The following is a 27,593-nucleotide window of genomic DNA, read 5'->3' on the forward strand; positions in this document are numbered from 1 at the left end:
CAACTTGGTCTTGGTATCATAGAATTGTAGATTTGGAAGGGATCTCAAGTGTAATCTAGTCCAAACCCTTACTATGCAGGAATCTCAACTAAAGCATCCAATACAGATAGCCTTCCAACCTCTGCTTAAAAACTTCCAATGAATTAGAGTCCACAACCTCCTGAGGGAGTCAATTCCACTGTCCTATAGCTGGTTCTGGTTCTTCCTGCCTAAGTGCACAATCTGTTAAGGTTGTATTGAATCAAAATGCAGTCTAGTTTTATCAGTCTGTTTCTTCACTTTAATGGGTAGCATGGCGTGAATCGATATCCAAGGAACTGAAGTGAACGTAGCTGGACCTATCCAGAAGATAGGTCACTATTTAGTTAGTTAGTTAGTTAGTTAGTAAGTTAGTTTTAGTTAGTTAGTTAGTTAGTTATTATACCACCCTTCATATGAAGATCTCGAGGTGGTTCACAGCATAAAAATAAAAGAGCATAAAAAAAATAAAAACAGCATAAAAATACAAGAAGAGCAAACCAATAAGCCCGCCACCCACAAACACATTTAAGAGGATGCATGATGTTCTCTTCATACACTGTGTAGGTATGTGTAGCAGCATGAAAGAGCATTTTGTGTAAGGCTGGATAAATATCCCAGCTGACACTCTAATCCCATTGTTTATGCTATTCAATAGTGCTTTTTCACTCACAACCACAATCTTATCCTTAATTTCCCATTAATCCTTTGACTCCTGCATTATACAAAGTAATACATTTCATATATCACATGGTCTTTAATCCTTTTCCCTTCTCAGAATTACAGCTTTTAGTTTGCTGAGATATATATATATTAAAAGGAATAAATGCCTTTGGATTTAAAATAATTAATGTTTCTGTATGCAAACTCAAACTGTATTCTGACCATTAAAACCCAAGTGCTCTTTGTTAACTTGAAATACGTTCATCAATAAATTGAGCTGCAATATTTATATTGAAATCCTTTATATGTATTTATATAATGGTGTGCCTGTTTATATAAGGCAGAGTATGGAAAGTTCCAGAGCAGAAACATACATACTAGCAGGTCAATTGCCAAATTTTGATCAATAATCATTGGAAGCATGCCGCATTGTACTCAATATACATTTTAGGTAGGATTACTAACTATTGTTCCGGCCTTAGCAGAGAAAAAGAATCCAAATGGGAAAGGAGCTTAGGTTGCTTGCAAGTTTACAATCTACTGCTTGAGCCTTTATCCTGTCTAGCCTCCCCAGTATCATTTTTGTCTCAGAACAGACATCTAGCTGCTTAGAATCATAGAAGTGTATAATTGGAATGGACCCTGAGGGTCATCTAGCCCAAACTCCTGCAATGCAGGAATCTTTTGCCCAAAGTGGGGCTCAAACCCGCAACCCTGTGTTTAAGAGCTTCATGCTCTACTGACCGAACTATCCAAGGTGTGTATTATCCCTACACACTTATACTGGTCTTCTCTTCAAATACCTGAAGGGGTGTTACATAGAATAATCCTGCCTTCTGATGTCCCAAGTTCTCGTGGTCTTAAATTACAGGAGGGCAGATTATGGTTGAGCATTAGGAACAACAGCAGTTTGACAATGGAACTGCTGGGATTAGGATTTGGGCTGCACAACTGGATGAGGCTGGGCATCCATTGGGAGTGTCCTAGCTCTAGATTAACTGCATCAAGCGGGGGTTTAGACTATGTAGCCCATCTAGTCCAGCATGCTATTCTCAGGGGGCCAACCAAATGCCTATGGGAAGTTTACAAGCAGGACCTGAGTGCAAGAGTGCTCTCCCCCAGTGGTGGACCTACATTTTGGGGGCCCCAAAGCTTGAGCTGTCATGAGGGCCCTTTCACAACCAGCAACAAGATCTGGCTAATGACTGTTATATTATTCGGGGGGGGGGTTGTTCCACAACAGATCACCACAACTGTGCCACTGTGTGTCAAACTTTGTGATTGTTGAAATATATACAACACAATAATAATCAATTTGAGTCGTTCGAAACAAATTTGGTCTACTAGATTTATTTTTAAAAAAACAATGTGGGCTAAAATTGCTTACGGGACCCCTCTGGAATTAGGAGCCCTGAAGTTTCATCTCCATTAGTTTCCTAGTAGATCCATCCCTGCTCTCCCAACTTCTAATTCCCAGTAACTGGTATTCAGAGATATACTGCCTCCAACACAGATATCATGGCTCCTCAGACAATGAGAGTGCCCAATATACCTTCAAATCTGGATTCCCTATTCATCTCAACAGAATACAGTGGTACCTCAGGTTACATACGCTTCAAGTTACATACGCTTCAGGTTACAGACTCCGCTAACTCAGAAATAGTGCTTCAGGTTAAGAACTTTGCTTCAGGATGAGAACAGAAATTGTGCTCTGGCGGCGCAGCAGCAGCAGGAGGCCCCCATTAGCTAAAGTGGTGCTTCAGGTTAAGAACAGTTTCAGGATAAGTACAGTGGTACCTCAGGTTAAGTACTTAATTCGTTCCGGAGGTCCGTACTTAACCTGAAACTGTTCTTAACCTGAGGTACCACTTTAGCTAATGGGGCCTCCTGCTGCTGCCGCGCCGCCAGAGCACGATTGCTGTTCCCATCCTAAAGCAAAATTCTTAACCTGAGGTAATATTTCTGGGTTAGCGGAGTCTGTAACGTGAAGCATATGTAACCCAAGGTACCACTGTACGGATCTCCGGAACGAATTAAGTACTTAACCGAGGTACCACTGTAATCAAAAACCACTATCTTCCTTTTAAAAATATTTCTGAATATATGAACACTAATGTTTTACATACAATATGTTTTACATACAACATACAAACAGTTCAGTCCTGTACATGTCAACTCGCTGAGTTCAATGGAACTTATTTCCAGACAAGTGTGTATAGGATTGCAGCCTGAAAGAATATGTAATATATGAGCCTGTCACATCTTCTGTTTGTTAATATAATACAGCATCTCATGGGCGTAATGGGAACATTGATGTTAGGCATGCCTTCATTTTATAAGGGTGCCATCTCCTCAGTCATTGGAATCTAAATAAGAAAGGAAACATGTTGTCAGGTTTTCCCACAGTTGTTTTCAGTATTTCTCCTTCTGTGTATAAAACCCAAAATGCAATTTATCATGATGGCAAATATTGTTTTTACCAAGGAAAGCATACACAATGTGAATATATTTTTTGTTATCTGCAATATTCATTCATTTGCAAAAAGCATTTACAAGCTGAGGCTCATTTTTCTGTGCAATGATCTTCATGAAATGGAAATAAAAGAATGCTGCTTTATTGTCTGAAGAAAATATATTTGAAGTACAGGTATGTATCATCTATTATATGTATATTGAATTGGCTGGAAAAAGTAGCTTTTCCCTTGCCCCTGATACTGCCATACAGAATTTTCGAACTACATCCCCCCCCCCCATTTTAATAATCTTATGTAACATATACATTACATTTTATCTATAACAATGTCTATTTTAAACAAGAAGAATTCATAATAAGAGATGTTTGGCTATGGTACTCTGGGAAGTTCTACAGAAGCCCCATTGAAATGAATGGGGCTGCTCTTACCTCAGTATATTCCATACTAAACCAAGCCTGTAATTTGAAAGGCCAATTCAATCAGATTGTAAATTATTGGGAAAGTGGAATGATAGTGCTACAGACAATTGGAGTAGGCTCTATTGGGCTAGATGAACCAATAGCTTGACTTGGTATAGAACAGTTTTCTGCATAGAAATACATACTGTACATGTGTTTCTATGAACACTTGACACTGCCTTGTATAGAAGGAGTCACATCCTTGGTCCATCTATCTTCAGTACCAGAAGACCATTGGTCTACCTGCCTCAATATCTTCAGTGTTGTGATTCTCCTATGTCTTAGACAGGTACTGCTATCTGGGATCATTTAATGCCATTATGATGATAAAACCTGGAACCTCTAAATCATGTGCTGTACTATTGACTTATCGCCTTGCTCCTTGAAGTATACATGCCCTTGCACCTACAAATATTATTAACAGTGACCCAAACTTGTTCCTTACTGCATCGTTCTGAACCAGTGCCAGCGCTTAATAAACAAACGCTCTTTGCTCTTAAGAACAGGGTTCTCAAAAGCTCCTGCAAGGAAGTGAGTGCCCTCTAGTGAGTGAGTCTGGCTGAGAATAATGCAGATCGGATGTAAGGTATACAGTACACTCAAGAGGTGCCTATGGCAGTGAGGACAAAATGAAGTGAGACTTTTCTTTTCATCTCTGTTCTGACGGGAGAAAAAGGTGGGAAAGAGAAAGCATCGTAACAGGAAACTTTAAGAAATGCTCAGTGTGCTTCAACATATGTATATACTTTTCTTAGGAGCAACAGAATATAACTTGTGCTAACTCAGTAGGGCATGATAGCCCAAAAGCTTTGTGTTTTGAGTATCAGAAGCAAGATTCCTTTGACCCTGAGAAAGGTATAACCCTTTAAAGAGGACTGGATAAATTCATGGCGTATAAGGCTAGCCATGGTAGCTGTATTGTAGCTCCACAGTCAAAAGTGCTGGGATCCACAAATGGAGAGGGGACTGTTGTGCCCAGATCCCGCTTCTCGTAGCCATTTGGGATCCACTTAGAAGCCACCTGGGCAATTATGTGGCATATAAATGAATTAGCAACTGTGAGAACAGGATCCTGGAGTAAACAGGCCTTTTGGCCTGATCTAGCAGGGATCTTCTTATGCTCCTGTGTATAATATCATAATGCAGCAAGCCTTTCATAGGTGATGTCAATGTTTCCTACAACTTGACACCATTAATGATTTGGTTTTGTTCTTTTTGCTTCCACCCACCTCCCCTTGCAGGTTGTTCAGAGGGAATTTAAAGCAAGTGTCACTGGCAAGGTGGGCTACACCTGCTGATCTTCCCTCTTCCACCCAACTATCAAAGCTGCAGGGGCCCTGTTCTCTTTTGCATCTGGTCACCCTCCTTCCTGGTGCATGGCATCGCTCTCTTTTCCTGCTAAAATGTCTAGCCACAATGCTCCAGTAACCATTTTCTTTTGGCTGCGCGTGTGTTTGTTTGTTTCAGTACTGCTGCCTGTATCCTTGACATTCACTTTTCCCCCTCCTCGGCTGTGAAGCAGGCTCAGCAGCCATCTGTTCCTCATAGTATCTGCCTGGATTCTAATAAAGACACATCAAAGCCATCAGAGGCAGTGACTATGGTCCTTTGGGTGAGGGGTGGCACCTTTTCAGACATAGCCTGAACATAATGTATACAGAGGACTTTAAAAGTTAAGAGATTTATTGTGGCATAAGCTTTCTTGTAACTGAAGCCCACTTCATCGGAGGTGTGAAATATGGTCTCAAGTTGGTCGATATATGAATATGGATGGTGGGTGGGATGAAAACAGTGAGGCCAAAAGGCCATGATACTTCGAGTCTCTGGTTTGTCTATGCAAAGCTCAGAAATATATGAGATAATGACCATTCACAATAAAAGTCATTATAGTGGCGTTATAACAATATTGGAGCCCATTTTCAGCTGACCTAACATATCTGTCCTGCCACTTCTAACAGATTTGTTGACATCGAGTCATTTCAGAAGTCTAGGACAAGGCATTTCAGTGCGGGAGAGGGGACAAAGACTAAAATGATGCTGTCAAATACATTCCAAAGTAAATTGCAAGAAATTGGTGTGTTTCCATTCTTCTGTTTGGTTATTCATTTGTTTGATTGTTCATTACACTTATTTCCTGCCTTTCCTCCAGGGGGCTCAAGGCAGCATACATGGTTGGTTCTCTTCTGCACTCCCTCATTTCACCCTCACAAGAACCCTCTGAGATAGGTAAGATGAAAGAAAGTGATTTTTCTCAAGGTCACCAGGTGAGCTCCATGGCTGCAGTGGGGATGTGAACCTGAGACTTTTAGGACCAAGACTGACACTCCAACAATTATACCTCATTATCTCTCTTTTCTAAAGACCATTTCATTATCTTTTAAAAGACTTCATAAAAACTATAGTGATGTTATCAAACACAGGCTTTATTTTAAGCAAATGGATTTGTACTTTCAGCAACTATGCCATGTGCGAAGATCCATTTAATTGTTTATAACACTCAGGTTATAGAAACTCTGAGCTGGCTGGGATATTAGACAACCTATGGTGAATAATAAGCACCTGTGGTCTAAAAGACAAGAGAGAGGGCATGCTGTCTTCCCTAAGCACCTCTTCTGCTTGTTGGGGATTGCATTGCTACAAACATTGAAAAGAATCTTTTCATGGGATTATCCTGCTTCAGCCTGAGCACTGAGTTTATTTGCTTCCCACTAATAACTGATCTGAAAATTGTTTCAGGATCTTTTAACAACATACCTTTTTAGGTGTACTCCTAAAAAAGTAATGTGCAAATCTGTTTCATATAGAGAATAACACCTTTGCTTTGTTTTGTTACTCTGTAATATGTGAAACATCTTTCAGTCCATGGATCAGCTCACATCTCATAGCTCTCAAACACTTTATATTTATGATGGTGGTTGGTTGGTTGGTTGGCTGGCTGGCTGGCTGGCTTGCCTTGCTTGCTTGCTTGTTTTTCAGGTTGTCTTTTTAAGGGCCTCTGCAAGTGCTCTAGGAGTTGTTCAGATTCTCAGAGTCTGTTTAAATAACAATAAAGCCTGTCTTCTAACAGTGAAAAGCCAGGTGTGTTAGAAGTTTATTAAAATCAGTTACTCCTTACCTGCAAATGTTTTCACCTTGGTTGGTCTTCCTCAGTCCTATTCTCTCACCTTGTCGCATACAAAAATCTACATAAAATTTGTTAATCCAGACAGAGAGAATTTTGGAAGATGCTGGGCCACATGAAAATCTGATATATTCTACGCCCTACACACACACACACACACACACACACACTGCTGTTAATTAACTCACCAAATTGTTCAAAGCCAGTCAACTATCCTGCTGATGCTCCCTTCTTTGGAAACCCCTCCCGACTCCCCACCTGTCAAACAATTTTGTCTCTCTGTAGCAGGAAACTTTTGTGTCTTTTCCTAAGGCTGTGTACAAACCATACCTTTTACAGCACGTTTAAAGCATGCACACCCCTCCCACAGAATCCTGGGTACTCTAGTTTGCCCCTCACAGAGCTACAATTCCCAGCACCCTTAACAAACTACAGTTCCCGTGTTTCTTGGAGGTGCAGTAAATGTATGGATGGGGCTCACATAGGGCATCCTCCTCACCCATACACATACCTAGTGCAGGCATATTGAGCATCATGCTATGCATACTTTCACAAAGAAGACTTTTATGCTAGGACTGAAGGGGATGCAAAGCTGTGTCATACTACAGGGAAGCAAACTATATGGTTTTAGTGTCCATGCACCATTCAAGAATCAGCTGTGAAATTGGGACAGTCCCCACCATGGCTCTTTTGACACCAGAGTGCTAAATCAGAAGCAGGGTAGGATAGTTCTCAAGTGTTTGCCTGTGACAGACAGCCTTTTGGACAAGTGCCTCTGCTGTCGTTTGGACTAGCTTGGATCCACACAGGGGTTGTTCTGGTTCTCAAGTACATTGTGAGTGACAGGCATGTTCAAAAGCTCTGAATTCAAAGCCCAAATCACTCTCCTTCCCATGCCAAGGGAAAGAGGGGTGGACATGTATGGGGAGGGCATGCCACATAGGTGGCAGCAGCTGGGAAACAATGCTGAAAGCCTTAGGCTACCCAGCCTCTTCTCCCACAGCACAGGTGGCAAGATGCAGAGTGGAGTCACTCACAGAACCTTGAGGACAGGTGGTGGAGCAGGAAATATATATCGGATACAAGCTTTTTAGCGGGGTCTTTTTCAGAGTGGCACCTCAGCTATGTAGTGGTCTCCCCATACAGACTCAACTTGCACCCCAAATCCTTCTGTATCACCCAGGATTTAAAATTGTGTTTTAAATTCAGGCTGTATATTGTTTTATGTTTTTATGCAAATTGTTTTATGTTGTCTCTGTAGGTGGTTTTTGGGTGGATTGTGCTCCTGTCTTTTACTGTTCCTTGTTGGTTTCAATCCCTGCGTGTTGTATTTTTAATATTGCTTCCTCTGTAAGCTTCGTTTTGCTTTCTAAGCTTAACCCAGGGAATATTTATTCATAGCTATTGATGAGCAGCTGTATAACTAGGACATAACTGATGAACTAATTGATGGGCAGCTATATAACTTTAATGAACCTATAAATATGGCTTGGCAAACTGTTGAGCACCAGAGTGACGTTCCCAATGGCATCCCTTCACTATGATCTGAGAAACTGATTCACGTCCAACATCCTCCCTCGACGGTGGACGACTCAGGGTCAGAGCCTTCGAAAGCGGGAAGAGATGTATCCTGCCAACATCCACTCCTCACAGCTAGAGGGGAGAAAAAATATGACCTCAACACGTGGGGAGGGTGCACCCTTCCCAAGTGGCAGACTGGAAGTACTCGTGTCGTGTCCCTTCCCCGCGCCATCCATTTTTACGGGGGGAAAGCTACCTCGGGGTGAAATGGATCCCTGAGTGGGGTGGGGAGATGGGGGGACTGCCGGTGAGTAGTGCATCTGCCCACCCACGCCGGGGAACAAGAGAGTCGTGCGTCGTCTGTTGGCCTCGGGCAGCGTGCGAGAGCCCCCTTCCTCCCCCTCCCCAGAGTGCCAGGAACTCCTACTGGATGTCGTCGGTGCTGCGTCACATGGAGGCTGGAAGCGATTGGGGAAGGCTCGGCGTTTCTCTTTTTTGACTAATTATAAAGTCGCTCGCTCCACTTCCCCGGGTGCTGACTTTGCTGGAGAGCTCCCGAGTCCACGAAACAGACCAGCCTCGGGAAAGGGAAAGGAGGCAAACAAGGAGCGGCTCGTCCTCGAAGTTCGCTTCTCGACCATGTAAGCTCTGCTGGAGCCGGCCAGCCTCGAGGGAGCTGTCCGCAGCGCGGCGTTGAACTCTCGTCCACGCCTTGACTCGCTTGTTTTGTTTTCTCTCTTTCTCTCCGCAGATCCTCGACAGCCGCACCTGCGCTCTTCTTTTAAAAGAAGAAGGAAAAACCACCGAGCGAGCTTCTCTAAACTTCAACGGAGCAGCTGCCCCCCTCTGAAGAACGGCCAGGAACCCTCGAGGAGAAGAGGTAAGGGGACGGAGGGAGATGGGCGTCGAGGGACGGGAGGGGATACCTCCTCAGCCTCTTTCCAGCAGCCCAATGTTCACTCTCGTTTCTACTTAGTGCAGAGGTTCGAAGGTCTCAGGTTTCCACCCCCGGTGTCTCCAGGTAGGGCTGGAAAGGGCTCCTGCCTGAAATCCTGGCTAGCTTCTGCCAGCCAGGTTGGCAACACTGAGCTGGATGGAACAGTATGAGGCAGCTTCCTATGTAAATCCATGGGAATGGGTTGCATGCTTTTGCTGGTGCTGCAAGCTTTGCCATGAAGGTGTATCAAACTGTTCTGTCACCAGTGATGTGCTCCCTTTCCTTATGGGACTAACACCGCCGTCTTCTTGCCTTCTCTTGACCTGGTGGCCAAGACCAATGCTAGTCAATATCTGTTCTTCCAAACTCCTAGACAAGGTGTCTCAATTTAGATACCTATTTAATAAACCCGTCTTACTTGTGCTCTTGTGATATAGCCATCAGTGTGATTAAAGAGTAGCAGAGAGGATCCACATTTCCCCTCCCACCCAAAGTATGTCAAATGTCATTCTAAACAGCATTAGGAACCATGTATACAGAACCAATGAGTGGTAATTATTCCAGGTTAATTAATTTTTGGAGGAAGGTAGAAATCAAGGGATTTAACTCATAGTTCTTTTAAATGCTTCTTCATCTGTTGATAACTTTCAGGACCCTACATGCTCAAATGAAGCAGCACAATTATAAATCAGGAATGTGGTCTCTGGACTAAGGAATGAGAGATAGGCACTCTAACTTTCTGATGTGCAGCATTAACACATTAGGTTTAAAAGAGCTTGGATAGATTTTAATGCTTTGGTCTTCAGTGTTCTTTCTTGGAAGCATCTGCTTGATTATGAGCAAATTTGTTCAAATCCATGGTTGTAGAGGGTGTCATTGGTGTATGATGGTTAGTGCTCTTTCACCAAACTTCCTTGTGCATATCAATTTGGAACGCAATGTATGTGCCTTGAACAAGGAAGCAAGTGATTAAGTTCAATTATTATTATTTTTCTTTTTGCAGACCATGACATTTCTTCTGAAATGTTATTTCTTGCTCTTCGCTCTTAGCACATGCCTCATCCTTACAGTTCAGGCAGAATGCAGCAAAGACTGTGCATCTTGCACCCACCGATTGGCATATCATGCAGACATCAACCCCCTGGTAAGCAGAATTTAGGCTTGTTTCTGAAGAACCCAATTAATTTATTAGCCATTTAAGAAGCCTATCATTACTCACATTCCATCTCTATCTATTGCAAGGTGATGTACAATATATAATAAATAACAACAACTTTAAAATATTTTAAAACAACACAAAAAACAGAATATGAATTTTGAAAAACCAATATAAAATAGAAATGATGAATTACCATGAAAAGCTCTGCTAGTGCAATCAGATTTCAAAACTCAAAATTGTGTGTATCTCTAACACAGATTAGCCACCCCCTAATGCACTTTAGCCATTCTTGAAGGGCTGTTAAATAATATTGCAATGTCGTTTTTTACATATGTTTGTGTGTAATGTGTTGCTTCCAATATGTATAAATGAACCTGAGTACAGCTTCAGAGAGAATGAGTTATTCTGGATTAACAATGCACAATACAAGCATGTAATTGTATATGCCCTCAGAGACATATACCTTTCCTCCAAGGAGCTTAAATATGTGCTTCTTCACCCACTAGCAGAAGATTGCCTGAAACCTGATCTTAGTGTAACTGAAGATCATATTGAATACTTAATATTTAGAGTTAAATTATCTATGCTTCTTTGATAAATTAATAATAAATAACCACAAAACCTGTCATATTGGTTTATGCTACACTTCTGTACTTCACTACGAGCTAGTTCAGCACCTTGGAGAACTCCCACATTTCTCACTGTTCAAATACTAGATCTAGCTTGGTTAGGTAATCATGGAACTGATGAGCATAGAAAATGAGGCAGAAAGAATAGGATTATTTTTGCTTACGTAAAGTATGTAAATTGGGCATTTGCATCTCTAAAATTATATGTGGAATCTATTGTTTTTAAGACCAGCATGAACACTGAAGACTTCAATTCCATTGTTCATTATTGTCTCCCTGTACAATATTAATCCTAGAGTTATGGTGGTGGCATAATTAATACCATTCTTGGGTTTTGTAGCCTCTTCCTGGAGCGGGTTATTTTGATCTGCTGTAAGTCTTTAGGCACCATCAATGAACTAATTTGCCAGGGTGCATATAAACATGATTAAGGAAAGTAAAGCAGGCACAGTTCAAAAATGGGTGGTTTCCTTTTTGAGCCCATTTCAACTTTGCCTTTGATTTTGCTGGAGAATGTATGCCTTCTCTATCAAATATTGCTTGCCTGAATATCCAAAGGTTTATGTGTTGTCTGCTTGAGATCCTCAGTGGTACAGATGTTTGGAGTAATCAGTCTGCATGGGTTCATGTGAACTATTATTGGCATTTGGCTTTTCCAACTCTAATGCTCAAATCCATAATAATGCACAACTAGTTCCATTTGCTCATGAGACATTTGAATTTTGGTGGCTCAAACTGAAATCCATGTCAAATGGCAAGCCAGTTTTGAAATGTATTATTTAATTAGGTATTAAATGTACACACCACCTTTTCTCCAAGGAGCCTAAGGTGGCATGCATGGCTTTTTCATCCCATCTCAATTTTACCCCACAACAGCCCTGGGGGTTGGGTTGGGTTAGGTTAGGTTAAGATAGGTTAGGTAGTACAGGGTCATTGAGTGAATTGCATGACTGATTGAAAATGTGGACCTGGTTTCCAAGCCTTGTGACAGCCCAAAATGAGATGAGCTTCAAAGAGAGCTTTTGATGTGGAATGTTTCACAGGTTCTGGTCTTCAAAGGTAATATTTTTAGAAGTCCCATGGGGTGCACAAAAGTCCTTCAACTCCCCTAAGTGAACTCTTCGATTTCTAGCCAAATCTGCTAGATGGAAACCTGAGGGAGAGCCACAGAGGGAAACATGCTTCTGCCTCTGCACTCGGTCTTGCTGGCATTTGCAAGCCTGGGGCAAAAGAATAGCAGACATTTGTTTATAATACCCATATTCCACACCTGTCCAAAATTTCCTTCACCATCTTTTTGCTGAGGGTGCTAGAGACAGTGGAGATGCAGAACTGTTTTTGAATGTGGAAATTAGGCATCACCAGGGAACTGACCTTTAACAACCCCATGGGGGAAAAATATGAAGTACCATGTTGCTTCATCTCCATGTACATCAAAGGGAATGGAGGTAGTTCAAATTTTCAGTCAGACATGCAATTCAAGAGGTTCAAGAGGGTTCCTGTAATTTTGTTAGGCTTTTATTGTTGTGCTTTATTATTTTCTTCATAACTGCATATATTGCAGGATCGTAACAAGGATCCAGAAACATAGGAACTTGCAACTAAAAGCATTATTTAAGTTCAGGACTCTCATTATTTTGACCATATAAAGTTGAAATCCGGTACCCCTGGGAATAAGTCCCATTGCATACAGTGTGATTTACTTCTGACTGAGTAAATATGCATACTAGAACATTAAAGATCCATGTAAAAAAGGTATGGTCACATCAGATCACTTGTTTTAGTACTCACTGGCAACTCTTAACAATGTTTCAGAGCACATTATCTATAAACTGGTGGGCTGTACTGCAAATTAAATACACCATGTTCTAAATTTGTTTCCATTTTAAGCTGTTAACAGATGACATATTTTGACAAAATGTTTGAGCTGGCATTAAATGAAGTACTTTGTACATGAATAGAATTGGTTTTAACATTTCTTTCTGCTATAGTGTTTGATACCATCACCCTTATTATATAATCCACTATAAATCACCTTCATTAAGACCAGACTAAGGAAATAGAAACGTTAATACGGAATGGTATATTCCTTGTATTTAATTTTCACGTTGAAATTAATGGGATGTGCTTGAATTTGGGAGGAAGTCAAGTGGCTATTTATTTTAGTTCTGTGTGTATTTGAACCTATGTTGTTTATAACCATTGTATAACTGTTCTGTCTTGCCTGAAAGAAAAAAAAGAGGGGGGGAAACCCAAGGAAGTTAGACAGCGTAAGGTAAAAAGGTACCTAGAATTACAACATATAAAGATGTTGTAACTCTTTGAAAAGGAATGGATTTTGAAGTGGCTATATGTTTTCCAGATTGTTCATTTATACATGCAAATGACAGCTCTGTTGGGAACAATAGTAGATGAAGATCGTGTTGATAATGATTAACATTTGTATACCATCCTTCATCCATAGATCTCAAGACAGTTCATCACACAAAAATTCCAGTTAAAAAACACAAAATACATAATCAAAACCAAAACAAACCACTAACCTACCCACCCCATCCTCCCACCCACTGAAAGAGATGTTTATGGTCACTGTTAGGACACCTACTTTATTCCAGATATTCCTATTCAAGCATGAACAGCTTCTATTTTGCAGATGGGGGGCGGGCGGCAGCTGAGTATTAACTACCCCTGTATCAGAACTGCGCCACAGGCAACCCTTACACAGTGCCTGCTATAATTTTTTTTGGAAGGGTGTAAAACCTCAGTCTGGGGTCCTCCTTTCCTCTAGATTCCATTTTCAATCCAACCAACAATTTTAATCAGAACCCTCTGAGATATTCATTACCAGCAAACACTATTCGAATTGTAATACTATAGACAATACATTGGATAATTTACACCACAAGCATATATTGACTAACATTTCAAACAACATTTTGCAAACCACTGCTGTCACTTCTCAAGCAATGAGCTAGGTGTTCCAACCGTCATGTTAGATATACTAAATGGGGATTCTGAAATTTGTTATCAGTATTAGACATTTTTGTTGCTGTTTAACTTTAATATGGATATGCTGGCATGATTTTTAAGAAGACTTTTTGGTGCATTGGGCTATTTATATTTGTGCTACAGAGATTTTATTTCTTTCTATGAAGTATTCCTGTTTTAAATTTTGGAAAGCCTTCTGTGAGGAAGTTATACTAAACAGTGTGGTCTAAATATGCAAAATAAAAGAAAAAATAATCCTTTGTTTGAATGAATAATGTATGGTTCTGTTGAAAAGATGCTTGCTTCCAATACGGTTGTATTAACTGGCTGGTATAGCAACCCTGTGATCCCCATCCTATGTGAGTACACAGCCAGAATTGCCCAGGGAGGGCCATGCATGCCGGCACGATGATGCGTGTATTTACAGCAACTTAAATTTCAGCAAATGAAATGGTGTAGAGCCGCTGTGTGGAAGTGCTGCTTCGAAAGCCAATCCCTTCCCATCAGTGCCTTGTGCCAGCCACATGCTCAGCAGCCCCCGCCCCCAAGGTCATGTGTCACCTGCTTTGTTGTTGGCAGATGTTGGCTGCCTGTGGACTGTCTCACCAGAGTGGTGCATGCTCTAATTATCTCCTGCTTAGACTACTGCAATGCACTCTATGTGGGGCTACCTTTGAAGGTGACCCGGAAACTGCAATTAATGCAGAATGCAGCGGCTAGACTGGTGACTGGGAGTGGCCACCAGGACCATATAACACCGGGCCTGAGAGATCTGCATTGGCTCCCAGTATGTTTCCGAGCACAATTCAAAGTGTTGATGCTGACCTTTAAAGCCCTAAACGGCCTCAGTCCTGTATACCTGAAGGAGTGTCTCCACCCCCATCGTTCAGCCCGGACACTGAGATCCAGCGCTGAGGGCCTTCTGGCAGTTCCCTCATTGCAGGAAGTGAAGTTACAGGGAACCAGACAGAGGGCCTTCTCAGCAGTGGCATCCGCCCTGTGGAACGCCCTCCCATCAGATGTCAAGGAAATAAGCAACAATCCTATTTTTAAAAGACATCTGAAGGCAGCCCTGTTTAGGGAAGTTTTTAATATTGAATGCTGTCTTGTTTTTAATATTCGATTGGGAGCCGCCCAGAGTGGCTGGGGAAACTCAGCCAGATGGGCAGGGTATAAATAAATTATTATTATTAATTCTGTTAAATATTTTTTAAAAGATGCTCCTGGTCCTAATGTGACTTCTTCATCTAAAGAAATTCAGAGTTGGCCACACAATAAAAGGCATGGCACCCACCCCACCTCATGCTGCTTTGGTGGATAAATGTTTCACCTCTGCACTGAACATGCAAGTACACATTTGACCCTACGTTAAGATGCAGATAGCCAGTCTCAGTGTGTGCAGCCCACAGACAGCTGTAGTTCCATCAACAAATGTAAGAAAAGGGTTAAGGACTTAAACTGCATGTAGCCCACTCACATTTGCTATCTGCTCTCATTAGGTTTGCCGGGCTTCCCTTCTTGTAACAACATTACATATTGCCACGCAATCTGTGGCTCTGTGCCATGTAATACATTTCATCTTTAATAAATAAATGCATTTTTGGGAAAATGTGATGATGCATCTCTTCTTGTCAATGTAAATCCCACCACAAATCTCAAAGCAATGCTAAGCCAACCCAGGTTAATGGTTCCCAGTGAGCTAAGTATTTCAGAGAAAGATAAAAATAGATAGTTGTGACATCGCCCCCCCCCGCCCCATTATAAAGAACTTGGTTTTATATTCTAACATATGGATTTCTAGTATTGCTGCTTTTAACAAGGCAAAAAGAGGTCACAAATATGTTCTTACTTTGTAAATCAAACTATTTTTCAGGCATGTACACTAGAATGTGAAGGAAAGTTGCCCTCTGCCAAGGCCTGGGAAACCTGCAAAGACCTTCTGCAACTGAGTAAACTGGATCTTTCCCAGGAAGGCATTGGTGCCCTAGGGGACAACCCAAAAGAACAGGATGAGAGTCATTTGCTAGCCAAAAAATATGGTGGCTTCATGAAAAGATATGGTGGCTTCATGAAGAAGATGGATGAGCTCTATCATATAGAACCAGAGGAGGAACCTAATGGAGGAGAAATCCTTGCTAAAAGGTATGGAGGCTTTATGAAGAAGGATGCTGAAGATGATGCCTTGGCTAATTCTTCTGATCTGCTGAAGGAGCTTCTTGGAACAGGGGAAAATGCTGAAACTGGGCATTATCGGGATCTGAATGATGGTGAAATCATCAAGAGGTATGGTGGCTTCATGAGGAGCATCAAGCGCAGTCCTGAATCGGAAGATGACGCCAAAGAGCTGCAAAAGAGATATGGTGGCTTCATGAGAAGAGTGGGGAGGCCAGAGTGGTGGCTGGACTACCAGAAACGATATGGTGGATTTCTTAAGCGTTTTGCTGATTCTCTCCTTCCTTCAGATGAAGATGGAGAAAGTTATTCCAAAGAGGTTCCAGAGATGGAAAAAAGATATGGCGGATTTATGAGATTTTAATTATCTTCCATTTGTCCTTTTTGTCCCAAATCAAAGACTGCCTCATTGATCATAATTTATTGTCATGTGTTGCTTGTACTGTACAGTTTTTTACTGTCCTAGTTTATAATGCAACCTGCTGTCTGTTATTTCAAGTTCTGTGCTCTTTTAAGTCAACAAATAACTTCTGTAATGACTTCTAATTTGTCTGTTGTACTTTTCATGCTAAATCTATTTTAATTACCACATCCATTTCTTTAAAACAGCGCAATTGCTTAGTTGTATATACAATAAATTGTTCATCCTAACTGCATACTATATCCTGAAGTATTTTTTCCCCAACAATCACTACAATTCATTTCTTTCTGCACATGTGAAATTGAATTTATTCCCCTCTTCTCTCTCTTTCATTTTAATTTTTCAAATTTATTTTAGGAAACTTGAAGTGAATAGTCACTACAACAGGCATAGGCAACCTTTGGCCCTCCAGATGTTTTGGACTACAATTCCCATCATCCCTGACCACTGGTCCTGTTAGCTAGGGATCATGGGAGTTGTAGGCCAAAACATCTGGAGGGTTGAAGGTTGCCTATGCCTGCACTACAACCATCTATGCCACACATACACATTTAAACTCTAGAGGATGGTCAGTATATAATAATTTGTACACCATGTTTGCAAACTGAATTAACAGTACACATCCCCATTTTAAGAAAGAAATTACAGTCTCAGAATTTCTGAGGACTTGCTATTTCTCAAATTTAACAACTTTTAACAGAATTCCAAACCTGTATAAATCAGTAGGGTTTAAATTAAGAAAAATGACACCAAACTGCATTAGTTTGGGATCTTCCCGTATTGTATGTGTACAGAAATGGCTTTGCTGGATCTTGAGCTCAGGTTGCAGCTGATTACTATGACTATTTATTAAATTTGTATACTGCCCTTCATCCATAGATCTCAGGGCAGTTCAAAGCATAAAAATACAAGATAAAAACACAAAACACATAATAAAAACAAGACCAGGAACAAAACTAACCAATACCCCCTCTCTCCCACCTGCTCTCACAAACATTTAAAAGGGTATAGGATGTTAATCAGCTGGAGACCTGGTTAAAGAGGAACATTATATCACCTTCTTGGAACTGAATTAGCCTTTTGTCAGAATTATAGGAACTCATAGGAAGCTCAATATCTCTCAAGAACAATCCCAAAATGGATCTGACCTTGTACTGATCTCTACACTTTGCATTGGCATTTCAAGATTTGCTATTCTTTGGTTTTCTAACTACTTTCTCTAAACATGTTCACCTCGTATATGAATATCTGTGAGTCTATCTCACAGGCTTATGTTGCTTCAAACAATGGACTAAATTCCATAACGATGAAGGTCAAGCTAACCTGGTTACTCACGAAAGGACTGTCATTGTTGCCATCCTGATTTTGTTTCATACGCCCGCATGGCAATCAAATAGCAGTAAAACATATTAGAATTTATTTCGGAAAGTAGTAGTTCAGGGTCTCTGTAGTGCACAGCAAATGGTGTAATTTACACTATGATTCCTTATGAGATTGGCCCAAGCACAAGGATTAATGTTAAATTTTTAAAAGACAAGACTGTGTAGCTACCCCTAATTTTATCCTCACAATCGGGTCAGGTAGACTTGACTGAGAGACTGTGATGAGTGGAGAATCACTGGGTGAGCCTCATTGATGAAAGAATTTGAACCTGGGTCTTCCCAGCCTAAGCCCAACCCTCAGATCATTCCACTACATAGGCTCCATTCACTTTCAGCAGGGATGAGGATCCTGTGACCCTGCAGGTGTTGTTGGGCTCCAACTCCCATCAGCCTCAGCTACCATCAGCCAAAAGCCATGGATGATGGGAGCTGCAGCCTAGGAAAATCTGGATTCCTCTTGCCTGGCTTACAGCATCCCAAGCTCCCTTTTTTCCTACACAGTGAAGACTTCTCTTGCTTAGTTGTTTTCCTCCAGTTTCTTTTCAAGCTTTTCTCCAGATGCAGGGCATCTGCTGCATAAACTTTTCGTGCATCTCTCTTTTCCCTAACCAGCCCTTTTGAACTGTCAGATCTTATCTCGTTTCCTCCTTTCACAAAGGGCAAAAATCACAGCTTTTTCCATATGTTTGACAATACGGTTTATAATGTTTTAAGGGGAACATCTTGTAATAGTGGATTACCAATGAATGTGTCAGACAAAAGGAGGCATCTCTGAGTGAATGTGGCAGCAGTTGGGGAAAGGTTGCATGTAGTCTATAGTCATTTGAAGACATTAGGAAAAATATTAAAAGTGTATAAATCATAGTTATTTTAGGGAAGCTTTTAATATTTGATGAATTATTGTATTTTAATATTTTGCTGGAAGCCACCCAGATGGGTGGGGTATAAATATATTATTATTATTATTATTATTATTATTATTATTATTATTATTATTTAGAAAATCAATCATTTTTTCCTCTCCTCATATTTTTAACTTTTTTTAAAAAAAATGCATCTTTGTTTTAGAAGAAAACTCAAGGTAGCTAACATTACAGAATTAAACACAGCACAAAAGCATCAGTATCCACACTGAAACAGCAATCAATAATACCTCCACATCTGCTGGAACAAGGTCGCTGATTATGGATGGGTTGCTGATTATCAGAATATAATCAGCAACCCATCACTCAGCGCTTCCTGGAACAACCACGTCTTTGCCAAATAGCATACAAATAAGATGATCGTGATCATGATGATAACATTGGCAGTTACGTTCTAATGAAGGGCTAGGGAACTTGTGGCCCTCTGGAATTGTTGGGCTTCAACTATCAACAGCTACAGCCAGCATGGCAAAGGCCAGTGGTGGTGAGAATCATTCCAGTCCAGCAACACCTGGAGGGCTGCCTGTTCCCCACCCCCTTTTCTAAACTGAAGGTGTCCTTTCTCCCAAAGACCTCTGCTCTCAATCAGAATGCATGGGAGGGAATTATGAGACAACCTTGCTGTGAGTTCTGCAAGACTTGGTCCCGGTTCTGCTCATTTTCACCTGGCCTGAAAGGGAAGGATTCCGACTGCTCCTGCTGCTCACAGTGCCTAGAGAGCAATCAGGGTGGTGTCTTGTTTAGGGGTTATTCCTGGAAGCAACTTTTAGTTGTGGAGGAAATGTATTGTTTTTGCTCCTGTTTGGATTCTCTTCTTGTATTTCTATGGTTAGGCCTCCGTATGAATTACTAGTGAATTGTTTGATTGTAGCGTATATTTGTTAATATGAGATGTGAGTAGCCTTTAAATATTAGTATGAGAATTTCCGTTTTTGCTATGTCTTGTATTTGTTAGTGAATTATCTGGAAGCGTTGCTATTTAATGTAAACTTTTCTGATATTGTGAGCCGTTTGCAGCATGGCTTATCATGGAAAAACGGCATACAAATAAACAGATGATAATCATTTAATGAGCACTTCCTGTTGTTTCCTCCAAGGATAAAATGAAACCAAAATCACACTTAAATTTAAGCCAGTGCCCAGCATTCCATCCCATGCTAGCAGCACTAAAATGGATTTGTATGTAGTTACTGGGACTGTAGTATAATATCCCCACTCTTGGTGGTATTCTTGAATGTTTCCCTTGCAGACAATTGGAGGAACATTCAGTTCCCTGAGCAACTCCCATTCTATAAAGACAGGGCCAGCCTAACTATGAGGCAGACTGAGACAGCCGCCTTAGGCAGTGGAATCCAAGGGGCTGTGGTGGCTTCCTGGTTCTAGTGAGATCTCACAAGAGGGAACCTGCAGAACCCCAGTAAGTGAGGCTTTGGCAAGGGGGCAAGGGGGTGGAAACCTTGCACACAGAGCAGCATCTTCCCACTTCACCTCAGAAGGCAAAACAGGATGGGCCATCCTTGTATAAAGGCTTTCTAAGCAAGAAAAAACATATTAGAAAAATGCACAAATGTGTGGCAGCTGCGTGCTTTTGGGTTGTGAATTAGGATCACATACCACTGGAAAGTTCTAAATTTCCATTTTAAAAAGGCTGCATACAGATACAACTATAATGGCAAGCAGGTGATTTTGTTATTGTAGTAACATGTTTCTGGTCACTACAACTGTAAAAAAGAAAAGAAAAAAAGCTGTTGTGTACCATTCTCGTCTATATAAACTGTGTTTTCCTATACTCATATACTCCTGAAAAGACTTCAGTCCATTTTACATTAGACGACTTGCAGTGGCTATGAGGATGTCAAAGAAGAGTTTGAAGAGAGTAGTTGTGGAAAATCAGAGCATTCTCTTTAGGAAACTTAGATACAAAAAAGTCTACTTTGTTTGGAACAAATTTTAATATGGTTAGGCTGCAATCCTATGGGAGTAAGCCCAACTGACCCCGATGGGACTTACTTTTGAATAGACATGTGTAGGATGACATTGTAAGGATTCTACATATGACACTCCAGACTGTGTACATATGACACTCCAGACTCACCATGACTAGACCAGTTGAAATGAATGAACCTAACTTTAATGGATCTACTCTGAGTAGGACTAGCACCCAAGTGTGTTGGCAAATATACTAAGCCTTCCTTTCTGTGGTAGGTTTGTGGCTCCATTCCTTCCTGGAGGAGTATGTGATTTTTTCATAAGTCACTCTGAATTACCTTTTCTTTAAAAACAAACCAACCCACAAATGACTAATGAATTCAATAAATAATAGTAATAAATGAAGGGGATACAATTTGTATGAAACATTAGTTTAGTCTTAATGGATATGTTTATTGAATTCTTTTACCAAACACCAAAAATCAACAGACATGGCCTCTTACTCAGCTCCAGAACAAAGAACAAAACAACTCACCCGAACAGAGTTTGTGTTGTTGCTCTTCCAATCGAGCAGTTTGATGACTTCTCCATAGATGGGGGAAATTATATGTATAATAACTAGAAATAAGTAACTTTATAAAAGACATTTTCGTGCTGCGATTTTGGAATACAGCCCCCACAAGGTACACAGTGTGAATTCTTCAAATCCCCAGAACAAAGAGAAATACAGCTCATCAAAAACTCATCAGAAACTCGTGTGTAGGGAGTGCAGAATGGAGCGGAATCGTGTTTCTTTCCCTTTCTCTTTTTAACATTCTTTCTTGCCATCAGAGTGAGGCTCATCAGATCTTCCAGGAATTGGACACGAATAGCATTTTAAGCTCTTGGCACATCCTCAGCATTTTGTCATCCGCTGAAATCCTGGTGCAACAAAGTTTACAAAATCTGGGCGAGTTTCTAAACTCATTCAGTGGAAGGTGTTTAAAAGTTTCCTTCAGGCATTCTAAGCTCTCAATAGTAGGGTGTGCCTGTGTATTCCTCCTTCATACCTGTGTAACCTTTAAGCCCCAACGCAGCTGGCATCTAGTCACACAATTAATTTAGCTTCACCTCCAATATTGCACCACCTTCCTTAGAGAATCATGAATTTCCCAAGGCTGCCAGACAGAAGTCAAACACACAAGCTCCTAGGCCTGCTCATGTATACAGGTTCTGGGCAATCGTGGCTTATGCTCAGCCAGGTGCCCTGCTCATCTACTGGATTCACGTCAGATGACTGCTGGCAAAGTGCAGTGGGACCCAATGCTAAGATGGACCTAAAAGCCTGAGTCTATTCCAAAATCATGACTTTAGTGAGGCACGAGTAGGGCTTCTCTATAGGAAGTGAAGTCCAGTACACAAGCATCCCCTTGTGAGCCATGGCTGCATGTGTTTCTGTCACCTTGGCCCTATTCACACCTTACTCACCTGTGAAGCATACCCACACATGCAAGGCAGAGCTTCACTTTTAGGCCCACCCCCGCTCATCTTTTTCAATAGCAGAGAAATAGTAACAAGGACTGCCTCTTTCCATATGAACCTACCCAGACCTTGAAATCATCTTCTGATGCCCTCATTCATGATGCCCTCCTTGAGAGGTTCGGAGGGTGGCAAGACGAGAACGGGCCTTCTCTGTAGTGGCTCCCCGTCTGTGGGGAGTTCACCTGACGCCGTCATTCCGTCATTATACACCTTTTTAACGTTCCTTTTTAACCAGGCCTTTGGTTGATCCAATTTACATCCTATGCTCTTTTAAAATGGGGGGTGTTGGGGGGACTACTGGGTTGTTGTTTTTATTTTTATTAGGTATTTTGTGGTTTTATATCTTGATTTTAGTCTGTGAACCACCCTGAGACCCCTGGGTATAGTGTGGTACAGATCATTTCAACAGCTTAGGTTGAAGGTGGTCTATTAAATTTCATTTGTGAAATCTCCCCTTTTCTCAAAGTTACTCACCCCTATGAGGTAGACTAGACTGAGAGATGCTGACTTGGTTGAGGCCATCCAGTGAGTTTTTTTGACTGCGTGGAGATCTGAATCCTAGTCTCCTAGGTCCTAATCCAGCACTCTGGCCACTGCACCACACTATAATAAGCAGTACTTGATGAAGCTTAAACAACCACTAAAGCAGCGCCAGTGTGATGGCCTGGGATTCGTGCTCGGACTCGGAACCGGAGGAGTCTGCCTCAGGCGGCATCTGAACTGAGTATGGGGCCTGATTCTGAAGAGCCCCAGTCTGCACAGGTTCCCCTGCAAGAAGCACCAGTTGAGCCGAGTCAGAGGCCTGAGCCTCACCAGGCTCCAGATGCGGGGATTACCTCGTTGCCCTCTGCTGGGCAATCACGGGCAGCTGCTCCATTACCAGTTGGGTCAGGAGAGGCTGAGGTGGCCTCTGGGCCCAGCACAGCCAGATACATTTATAGTGTTTCAAGATAATTTATTTATTGCATGTTAACACAATTTACTGTTTCTACCTCTGCTTGAGTTAAACATCTGCTACGCCACACAACTGGCTTCTTGACATTTTAAGGATCAGTTTAATTTTTGCTGATTATTCTTAACATGTCAGAGCTGGCAACCAAGTAAAGCCGCTTTATCTTATTACACATAACACCAAATTAATATATATAACAGCAAATAATTGCCCACTCATCATAATTCTTAACATGTCAGAGCTGGCAACCAAGTAAATCCGCTTTATCTTATTATACATAACACCAAATTAATATATGTAACAGCAAATAATTACACACTCATAATGCATAGCGTCCCCATATAAACCAGAAAATTCTGTTGACGCCCAGGGGGCGGTAGCTATCGTGGCTACCTGGGGAGATTTTCTAAATTATGTCTGGGATTCTTTTCTGTTCCCTTACGGAAGCGGAAGCACTGTGGAGAGGTCGCTTTGTTGTTGCCTCCTAGAAGACCCGCCCGCCACCCTGCCATCCACTGCTGCCAGTTGCCCACAAAAAGCTCAACAACTTTGGATTGCTCAACTTTGGAAAACTCAGTTCAGTGGTACCTTGGGTTATTTTTTTCTGCCTGTTGTAGCAGTTGTAATGTGCAATGCAAGATGTTGCATGATTTTAAACCACATTTCTTGTGTATTTTACAGTGGTACCTCGGGTTAAGTACTTAATTCGTTCCGGAGGTCCGTTCTTAACCTGAAACCGTTCTTAACCTGAAGCACCACTTTAGCTAATGGGGCTTCCTGTTGCTGCCACGCCGCCAGAGCCCAATTTCTGTTCTTATCCTGAAGCAAAGTTCTTAACCTGAAGCACTATTTCTGGGTTAGCGGAGTGTGTAACCTGAAGCGTATGTAACCTGAAGTGTATGTAACCCGAGGTACCACTGTAACTTTTTGGATGGTCGCCCCAAGAAAGCCCAGCAACTGTGTCTGGATTTTTACCTCTTGAAATATGGCAACTCTAAGTTAGGGAGACTATGGTACATGACTCCACTTAAGACTGTCAAATACCTAGAGAAATTGTAATGATCATTCCTGGAAGTGTGGAAAGAGAAGGCCGGGTCGCACGCCTTACCAAGCCACACCCCCAGGCTACATTCCGAGGCTACATTCCACAATGGCGCTGCCCTGCCCTCTCTTTGTCTGCTGTGTCCTGGCTGGGATGAGTCCTTAATCACTGATTGTGCCTCTTGCTTTCTTAGAACCAGAGAGGTGTGTGTTTGAAAACTTCTTACTCTGACTGTCAAAAGGTAAGTGTCCCACCTGCTGCTCCATCCACTTTTGCTTCTGGGCCTGCCCAGCCCAGACATATGGCTCCCCATTAAGGTTGCCCATGAAGATATGCAACCCTACAGCTGAAAACTCCTGCTTTTAATCCCAAAAGTTATTTATTAACTCATTTAAAAGATGCAGCATTTGTGGGGGGGGGGGGAGAAATAATTATTTTGTTATATAGTGCCATTTTTGCTTTTTGATATATATAAATGGGAAAGATAAAAATAAACCCCTTGCGTTAAATAGTGGCTCATTAAATTATGGGAACTGGCAGTCCTAAGTGAGGTACTATTGACTCAGTGGAAGGAAAGCAACAATGAGAGTAGGAATGGGAGCCATTAGGGAGTTATTGGAATACAAGGCAAGGAATGCTATGGTGCAACGTCTCCCACTCCTTACTGGTGTCAAGCTTGGAGAGTCCTCCCCTTCCTTTGATAACTTCACAGATAAGAATTAACAAGCAGTCAGTGAATTTATAATCCTTTTATTACAGCTTCATTTTGCGATCATAAAATCCACAGCTCCTGGCAAGGAGGGCAGTTGCCTACTCTAACCCCTACTTCCAATTTCCGCAGGAAGAAACACACCAATGGGAAGTTCCTTCCCCCCCCCCACCTCCTTTGCTCTCTGATACGTTCAGACCTCCGAGTCTGGGGAGAAGGAGAGGTCCCCCATACTTTCGGTTGACATCTCTCCTAGCTGCCCCCTCCCTTCTGGTTCCCGTGTCATTACCTTGTAGCTTGGTAGCTCCTCTCTAATCTGTTCAGCTTCTGTGTCTTGTTGAAAGTACACTGAAAAGGATATACCAAGAGCTCTGGCCAAAAGTTTCAATACAAGGAATAATTCCTACTCGAGAGTTGAAAAGAAAAACGTGTATATTCTGCTAAGAATAACAGTTTTAAACTAATAGTAAATTTAAACACAACGTATAAGTGCGACAGTTTTAAAATAATAGTAAATTTAAACACAACGTTTAAGTGCAGAAATAATGTAGTTTCAAATATGCAGTGATATAGTATAAAGGTACATAAAATACCAGTACACAACAATTGTTTTATACAAGTCTCAATGGCAGTCAAAAAGAGTCCATATTATATAAAATCAGAATAAAGAATCAAATAGGGCCAAAAAGAAGTATCCGAAATATGAATTAGATGTACACCTCAGTAGTGGTGACCAGGGAGTATGAATTAGATGTACGACTCAGTAGTGGTGACCAGGACAGGGCCCTGTTTTGGAGTAAATGCCTTCTTCAGCTGGTAATATCAAATAATATGTCAAAATAGATCAAGGTTCTCCAGTACCATAAATCATAAATATAATGAAGTATATACATTCTAAAGTGTATTATCACATATCATGATATTTGGTTCCATACCTCGGTTTTTTAAGAAATATAAATCTGTTGGAAGTCTGTGTCATTCAATTCTTTTGTGTTTCTTTTTCCAACATGCATCTAGAATTGAGAATTTGCAAAAGTTATTATTTCCAGTCAAATTGTTTGTGAAAAACGGACATCAGATGAGTGTTTTCTCACCGTATTCCGCTGATGAGAAAGAAAAAATATTTGGTTCCTTACCTTCCCTTACAAATGAGACTTCTACCAAACCTAACAATGATTGGAACACTTATCTAAACATTTTAAAAAGGCAAACTAGATATAACCTACATGCTAGACTCATGGCCGATTATACTAAAGTTCAGAGGATACCCAGAGGATTACGCATTCAAAAAGCTCCAACTTTGTTTTCCAATAATGAAGAATTTAAAATTAAATGGATGTCTATTCTAAATAGATGCTAAATAGATGCTCTTTTTATAAAGACTTCATTATATGTATGATTTATGGTATTGGAGAACCTTGATCTATTTTAACATATTATTTGATATTACCAGCTGAAGAAGGCATTTACTCCGAAACAGGGCCCTGTCCTGGTCACCACTACTGAGTCGTACATCTAATTCATACTCCCTGGTCACCACTACTGAGGTGTACATCTAATTCATACTCCGGATACTTCTTTTTGGCCCTATTTGATTCTTTATTCTGATTTTATATAATATGGACTCTTTTTGACTGCCATTGAGACTTGTATAAAACAATTGTTGTGTACTGGTATTTTATGTACCTTTATACTATATCACTGCATATTTGAAACTACATTATTTCTGCACTTAAACGTTGTGTTTAAATTTACTATTATTTTAAAACTGTCGCACTTATACGTTGTGTTTAAATTTACTATTAGTTTAAAACTGTTATTCTTAGCAGAATATACACGTTTTTCTTTTCAATTCTCGAGTAGGAATTATTCCTTGTATTGAAACTTTTGGCCAGAGCTCTTGGTATATCCTTTTCAGCTTCTGTGTCTGCCTGTCTCTCTGCTTCTGAAAATGCTGGAGGCTGGGGGGGGGGGCGGCAAATACTTCCCCTGCCCCTCTTCTGAGAGAAGCTAATCTGCCTGCAACTTCATTCCCCCATCTTCAGATCCAGACCATTCCCTGATATCTGGTTTATCTCAGGGCTTCTCGAACTGTGGACCGCAGATGAGCGTTAGTCATGTGGTCTGCAGTGTCTGTGGATTCATGGTTGAAGACAGGAGATGGTACATCTCTCCCATTAAATATTCATACTGATTTCTAATTATATTTCATTTATTACCGTATATACTCATGTATAAGCTGACTTTTTCAGCACATTTTTTATGCTGACAAAGCCCCCCTCGGCTTATACTCAAGTGAGGGTCCTCTTTGCCACTGTCGGTGATGGCAGAGGAAGAACGAGCAGCCCAAACACAGCCCTTTCGGGCTGCTTGTTCTTCCTCCACCACTGCCACCATCAGCCTCTGCCTCTTGGCAGCACCCTAGGTAGGCAGGGGGACGGGAAAGGCTGAGGGGGAGAGAGAAGCCCCCTTTGCCGTGTGCGCATGCATGCACACACACACACTGGCCCACCAGGAGGTTTATGGTGTGGTGAACCGGCTTATACTCAAGTATATACAGTATATTGTATTACA

The 27,593-nt window shown here is 41.2% G+C and overlaps 2 protein-coding genes across 2 annotated transcripts in view; both read left to right on the plus strand.

Annotated features, from left to right (window-relative positions):
• Positions 1-8,735: 8,735 nt before the first annotated feature.
• Positions 8,736-19,936, plus strand: PENK (proenkephalin). The gene is made up of 4 exons (XM_081874745.1): positions 8,736-8,896; positions 9,007-9,135; positions 10,196-10,336; positions 15,842-19,936. The coding sequence occupies exons 3-4, from the start codon at positions 10,199-10,201 to the stop codon at positions 16,502-16,504; spliced, it is 801 nt and encodes a 266-aa protein (XP_081730871.1). The 5' UTR covers positions 8,736-8,896; positions 9,007-9,135; positions 10,196-10,198; the 3' UTR covers positions 16,505-19,936.
• A 4,532-nt stretch (positions 19,937-24,468) lies between these two features.
• SDR16C5 (short chain dehydrogenase/reductase family 16C member 5) overlaps positions 24,469-27,593 on the plus strand; it is a 35,768-nt gene continuing 32,643 nt past the window's right edge. The window contains exon 1 of the mRNA XM_081874686.1: positions 24,469-24,551. The gene's annotated coding sequence lies outside the window, so the exon portion shown is untranslated. The remainder of the gene's footprint in view (positions 24,552-27,593) is intronic.

Source organism: Podarcis erhardii (assembly GCF_964252035.2).
Source record: "Podarcis erhardii genome assembly, chromosome: 8".
NCBI lineage: Eukaryota > Metazoa > Chordata > Lepidosauria > Squamata > Lacertidae > Podarcis > Podarcis erhardii.

What these genes read in the sequence shown, in the direction of transcription:
- PENK (XM_081874745.1), top strand. Translation starts at nt 10,199, where the DNA reads ATGACATTTCTTCTGAAATGTTATTTCTTGCTCTTCGCTCTTAGCACA. An exon ending in ATGCAGACATCAACCCCCTG is followed by an intron (nt 10,337 to 15,841) that starts GTAAGCAGAATT and finishes ACTATTTTTCAG; the next exon opens with GCATGTACACTAGAATGTGA.